Source organism: Trypanosoma theileri (assembly GCF_002087225.1).
Source record: "Trypanosoma theileri isolate Edinburgh chromosome Unknown TM35_Tth_27_V1, whole genome shotgun sequence".
NCBI lineage: Eukaryota > Euglenozoa > Kinetoplastea > Trypanosomatida > Trypanosomatidae > Trypanosoma > Trypanosoma theileri.
This window is the reverse complement of record NW_021639869.1, coordinates 268,660-275,029: the sequence shown is the minus strand read 5'-3', so window position 1 is coordinate 275,029 and position 6,370 is coordinate 268,660. Positions and strand designations below refer to the sequence as shown.

The 6,370-nt window shown below is 39.9% G+C and overlaps 2 protein-coding genes across 2 annotated transcripts; both read right to left on the bottom strand.

The window, feature by feature from the left end:
• Positions 1-322: 322 nt before the first annotated feature.
• On the bottom strand, positions 323-2,140 carry TM35_000271850 (phosphoacetylglucosamine mutase; the record flags this gene model as incomplete). Its single annotated transcript, XM_029028078.1, has 1 exon — positions 323-2,140. One exon carries the CDS (start codon positions 2,138-2,140, stop codon positions 323-325), a length of 1,818 nt encoding a protein of 605 aa, XP_028880661.1.
• A 1,739-nt stretch (positions 2,141-3,879) lies between these two features.
• Positions 3,880-4,839, bottom strand: TM35_000271840 (putative RNA-binding protein; the record flags this gene model as incomplete). The annotated part of the gene is made up of 1 exon (XM_029028077.1): positions 3,880-4,839. One exon carries the CDS (start codon positions 4,837-4,839, stop codon positions 3,880-3,882), a length of 960 nt encoding a protein of 319 aa, XP_028880660.1.
• Positions 4,840-6,370: the final 1,531 nt, after the last annotated feature.

Here is a 6,370-nt window from a genome sequence, read left to right as displayed (position 1 = left end):
AAAAAAAAAAAAAAAGAAATAAGAAGAGAAATTTATTAGTCTACATAATAGAGAGATAACGTTTGCTTTTAAATACACGCATTTATTTTTTCTTCTTCTCCTGTATTATTATTTCTTCTGAAAGATCAGCAAAACAGTAAATGGGACAGCAGCCAGAGAAAGAATCTCTAACCTAACACAAATACGTAGTTGAGGAGAGAAAAAAAAAATTCCCCAACTTTTTTTTTCGTTACCCCCCACCCCATTCATCATCAAGAATGAGGAAATAGAACTACAATAAACAAAAGAAAAGGAAAAAAAAAAAGAGAAAAGAAACAAAGTACTATGAAGACCCACAATATTTTTTTACAGCGTCTTCGACTTCTGCAATTAACTTCTGACAGGCTGCCTCATCGCTTGCCTCCACATAGAGTCGCACCAGCGGTTCTGTACCACTTGGCCGCACAAATGCTCTTGCCGCGGATTGCGTAGCGGAGCTCGTAGCCATCACAGCGGCGTCAATCGCCTCCTGCATCCCTGGCGGTGTTAATGCCCGTCGCTCGTCTGGTGTATTTGTAATGACTTTTGGGTCTGGGACGATCACTTTGCCCTGCAGTGAGGGTCGATCCACGTAGAGGTGAAGCCAGTCTTTAAAGCTCATCTGTAATGCCAAGAGGGCGAGTTCACAGGCAAGGGCATCCGCAATTCCATCGCCACAGACTTGAGAAAGCAGCAAAGGCAAGTATTTTAATACCACCTCTGTTTCTGAGTTCATAGAACCAGATTCAAGTTTTGAACGAATACTCTTTTGGTTAAATAACACAGTTCCATGTCCATTCGATTCAAAATAGACTCCAATATCTCGTTTATGGGCAATTGAGTGAAGATGCTTTACACCTGTAGCCGAAGAATAAACATTTAATTTTAGTTGTTGCTCTAGGTAGTCGGTAGAAGCACCATTGGCGTACGCCGTCTGCACGACTCCTACATCAAGTGAATGAAGTACGTCTTTTCCAAGCCAATGCCGAAGGGCCATTGCATACAAAATAGAGATACGATCCCCATCCAGCAGATGCCAAACACCACCACTACTACCACTAGTAGTATGATCATGAAAAAAGGCCACAACACGATCAGCATCTCCATCTAAAGAGTAGTAATGAACTTCTTCCTTTTCTTCTCCATTTTCTTGATTTTTAGAATTTTGCTGCTCGTAAGCCATAGCCCATTTCGTCATTTCACTTGCTGGTGAACGTGTCTTTTGGGTAAAATCTGCACCACACATATGGTTAAGAGACTTACCTTGATCAAGAGAATCATTCACAATAATAATATCAAAATATTCATCTAATATACTAGATGATGATTCCTGTGATATTTGAATAAGAGACATTAAACCAAGTGCACCAACTCCATTTGCTGCATCCACTACAATTTTTTGACGTTTTCGCTTTCCCTGTGAGGGACTTACAAGTGTGGATAATAATACCTTTAGAGCTGAAAGAAGGTCACGCCAATAGAGAGATGGTCCAAAATCAGCAGAAAATGATAATTTTCCTCCTACAGATGGTTTATTGGCACGCTCCACCATATAATGAAGATGCGGAGTTGTGATTATACCATAATCGATTGATGATACATGAAGTGCTTGTAAAGAATTTTGTATCGCAGCGAGAATTTCCACTCCTGAACTTCGTGAGTCACGTGCGAGATGAATCACAGCGTGTGGACAGCGAGCTTCCAGTTCCTGCGGTGATGGAACACAGATATTGTTACTTGATACCCAATCCTCTAATATTTTGAGAAGCTCTTCAGCAGTTCTCGTATTAGCTACATCTGTACACACACCTTCCCATGTTTTCGTTAACATACCCCCATCAATATCAATCAACTTCATCCCATTATCAGGTTCAGGATTGTGAGAGGCTGTAATCATACAGCCAAGCGAACATCCAGCAGTGGTCTTTATATGTTGAATTGCCCACCAAACTCGAAGAACAGCCACAAAAGTCACTCGGGCCGCAACTGGGGGTAACACAGATCCTGTTGTTCGAAACCCGGCCGTACCATAACAGAGTGTAGTCGTAGGCGGAGTATGTTTGAGTGGGAAACGCACAACACAGTCTCGCACGGCATCCGCAAAATACGAAGGTAGCGCCATAGGAAAATATAACAATAATAATAATAATAATAATAATACTAATAATAATAAAAATAATACTATTTCTTCTATTTCGTTTTTTTTATATGTATTTGTGTAACTAAAAAGGACTTCGTACCACCACGAATTAAGATCAAAAGAAAAAGAAAGGCACAAACAGGAGATCAAAGAAGAAAAAGAAAAGAACAACAAAAAAAAAAATACATTGCAAAACACAAATATCTCAGAAAAAAGCACACATATTACCGGTTTCGTCTTCAGTAACCCTCCTCTCCATGCATAGTCACTTTTCTTCTTTTTTTTTTCTTTTTCTCCGTTATTCCCTCTGTCTCTATTCGTTATGGTTCCTTTCAAATACAAACTTCTGTGTCCTGTGGTTCCACACCCCACAGGACATCCATCATATCAAATGCATGCAGAAGAAAGCATTGAAAAAAGAAAAAAAAAAAACCAAAACCAAACAAATACAGAGAGAGAGAAAAAAGAAAAAAAAAAAAGAGAGAAAAGTGGTATCATTACAGATATATCGTCATTGGATTCTCTTTTCTTAACTTGACTCCTTCCTTCCATTCTTCCTCTGTCTTACCATCCTCCAGTCTCATTTATAATAGTGCAGTACCCGCAGCAATGATGATGATGATAATGATGATAATAGTAATAATGATAAAACCAATAAGTCCACTTGATCACTTTTATCTCTTTACTCCGTGGAGAGCTTAAATGTATACGTGTGGCATTTAAGGGGTTCAAGAAATATCTTTTCTATTTCTTTTCACTGCAATAGAGAAGCCTTGAAGGAGAAAAGAAATGAAGAGACTCCTTGCATGATACCATTTTTTGTAATATTGGTTCCTGGAACGATACAATAGGCAATCAGAGAATGAATATAAAGGAAGATATAATAGTAAAGAAGAACAGAACAGGTGATTTTGTTTACACTTAAGGTAACTATTTTTTTTTTCTTTTAAAAACGCTTATTTCTTATATTTTTCTTATTTTCTTCTTCAATTTCTACCCATCAGTTTTCATGTTTCTTTTCCCTCATTTTTTTTTCGTGCGTGTATCCCAAATTCAGGGATGTACAAGATACTCTGTCCTCTTCAGAAAACTACCAAGCAAGTATGTATATGTATGTATGTATATGTACATCTGACCAAAGTCATCGACTGTTGCAGCGAATATGCGCAAAGAAAAACTGTATGGGGGAAGCAGAATAGGACGATGGGTTTAAGGATTATGGCAGCGGGGGGTAGTGGTGACAATGGTAAGGCAAGAAGTTGCAGTACACCAAAAAAAGAAATGTATACGAACATGCCATACAAGAAAAAAAAAAGAGAAAGTGTATCCAAGACAAAACAAAACCAGAGTACAACCCAGTGAAAACTAGTTTTTTTTTTTTCTTCTTTTCTCTTTCATACAAAGACATACACTTTTTCTTTCTCCTTCTTCTGTCTTACAACATTACATAAACAGACGCAGAAGACACTGACACATACACACACAAACACATATACTTGCACAGAGGCAAAAAAAAAAGAAAAATACTAGCAGCGAAGGATCTGATATTCTATAGCTTAATACGTAACATTTATTCAGTTTTTTTTTTTTTTTTCTTTCTATATTCTTTGAAAAGCTTTACTCTGTAATATTCTGTAGACACGATGGTAGTAAATAAATAAAAAATAATCGTGTCTTGAGAAGAAATTCAAATCATTTTTCCAAGATCAATTCAGCATCCTTTAGTGCAAACCCATATGCATTGTTGTAGTGGGTGCAAGCGACGGTGGACCACTATTGTTACTTCCAGTGCTTCTATTACCCATGGAACCAAGTTGAAGTTGCTGGTTTACAGAAGACAATGTCGGTGCGCCTGAATTCGGGGGTATTCTCAGAGTTGTGGGGGCATTCACTGCTGAAGCAGGAGGTGTAGGTACAATATTAAGGCTCCCAACACGACTTTGGTCTAGCTTGGCGCAGAATGTTCGAGGATCGTTTAGGTATTCGGGAGGACAAAGTGCCAAGGGAATACAGAGGTACGTCTCAGTTGCCGCTGCTGCCATATCCCTGGAGCTTCCACTGTTATTGCTACTGGAGTTCCGGTTATCTGGTACCAAGAGAGTATTGTATGCTTGTTGTGGCATCTGTCGTGATGATGGGATGGAGTTCGGTGGTGGAGGCGGTGGAGGCGGCATTGTGTAGGATGTCTCTCCGGGGTGTGCCGTGAGGGGCGGGAGGCGGGCCCGTGCGTCGCTCCTGCCGGTTCCCCGGTCGCTGCCGCGTGGCTCCCCGCGCCTGTAGCCACCGCGACGCGAGTAATCTGACTCGGAGGAGGAGCCGGAGGCGGAGGAGGAGGGCGAGAGGGAGCGGGAGCGGGAGCGCCGACGACCGGGGCGGGAGGGGCGGGAGGGGCCGCGGCTGCGTGCCTTCTCCACCGTCAACTTGACGCCCTTCAGAACATGCGGTTCCTGCCGCTCAAGACGCTGCGGGGGGCTGCGGAAGATCACCCAGCCGTAGCCGCGGGAGTTGCCGGCCGCATCGCGCTTGAGGGAAAGGCTCTCCACGGGGCCAAAGCCGCCAAAGTACCGCTCGAGGTCCTGTTGTGTGATGTGCCGCTGCACGCCGCCCACAAAGTAGCGGGTGTCCGGGGCGGCGTGCGAGGCTCCGTCCGTCGAGGCGGCGGTGGGGTCCGAGACGCGCATCACACGTGTGAAGTTCGGGGGTTCGCGGGAGGAGAATTGTACTGCCGGTGGAAGGAAGTACGATGGGCGTAGGGTGAGGAACAGGAGAACCCACGGGACACACTAAAGGTGGATCGGATCACAAAGAAAAAAAAAAACTGGTAGAAATGCTTTCAAAAGAAAAAAAAAAAAAAGAAAAGAATACCAAATGGACAACAAAGAAAGCAAAAAAAAAAAAAATTATGGTCCTTTAGATAAACATACCTTGGTTGTATCATACCCAACCAAATCAAAAAAACAAAAACAAGTTAAAATAAACAAATAAATAAATAATTTCGGAGGAAGAATTGGTCATACATCCCGATATTGAGATCAGACTCTTCTCGTCCCAGTCACGGATTCTTACACTCCATTTTCTTATTACCCCTAATAAAAGACACAATCCAGTCAATCATTTCTCATTCTTATCATTTGCTTTCTTAAGTTTTTTTTATTCTCTTCTTTTTTTACAATATCATCATAAACCTCGTTTTTTTCTTCTCAATATCTACCGTTTCTTTTTTTTCCTCATCTCATCTCAGTCTCACAACTCCATATATATATATATATATAGTCTATTCCCTTTGTAGTGGTATTACTGGTGAGAACCCCAATGAATTTGTTATACTCAACATCCAAAATGGGAAAAAAATAGAGAAAAAAAAAAGTTTGTGATTCATGAAGCATTGTAGAATTAAAAAAAAAAAATAAATAAATAAAAATAAAGAGGAAAAGGAAAAGGAAGCAAAACAAAATCAAAAAAAAAGGAAGAATAAACGGGAAAATGGGTAAAAACTATGAACATAGAGTCACATAAATGAAAATATATTGGTAGTCATAAATATATTTGGAGACAATCAGAATGGCGAGAACTCAGTTATTGTCCATATTGACACCAACAAAACAAAAGAACATAGAATGAAAAAAAAAGAAAAAGAAAAATCCTAGCCCTACTTCTACAATAAACAAGAACAGAAGAACAAAAAGAAAACCCTGTATTTAACCTCCACGATTTAAAAACCCCATCGTGTAAATAAAAAATAAATTGCATTTTCCCAGACAATTATTTATTTAAAACATCCTAAGAGCCGACAAAATAGAAGTGTGCTGAGAAGCCCCTTTTAACCCGCCTCCCGCTCGGGGGCGGAGAAGGTTGGGTTGGGTGGGCTTTTCAGAATCTTACGATTGGTTGAGTATAAGAATAGAAAGCGAACTCATTTTCATAAATGTTTACACCCCCAGTACAAGATTTGCTAAAAGACAGTAAGACTCAATCATTCTTTTTGCAAGCAGACAAGAAAGGAAAAAAAAAAATGAAAAGCATATTTTCCTTTGCTTTCCACTTCATTTGCATTACCTTACTTATTCATTAACAGGATGAATCATTGTGCCATCCATCTAATACCACACAGACAAGGTATACATATATATATACACATATACCACATTCTTCCTTTTTTTATTTATATTTTCTCGTATACACATGTCATTAAAACAATAAAAAAAAAAAAAA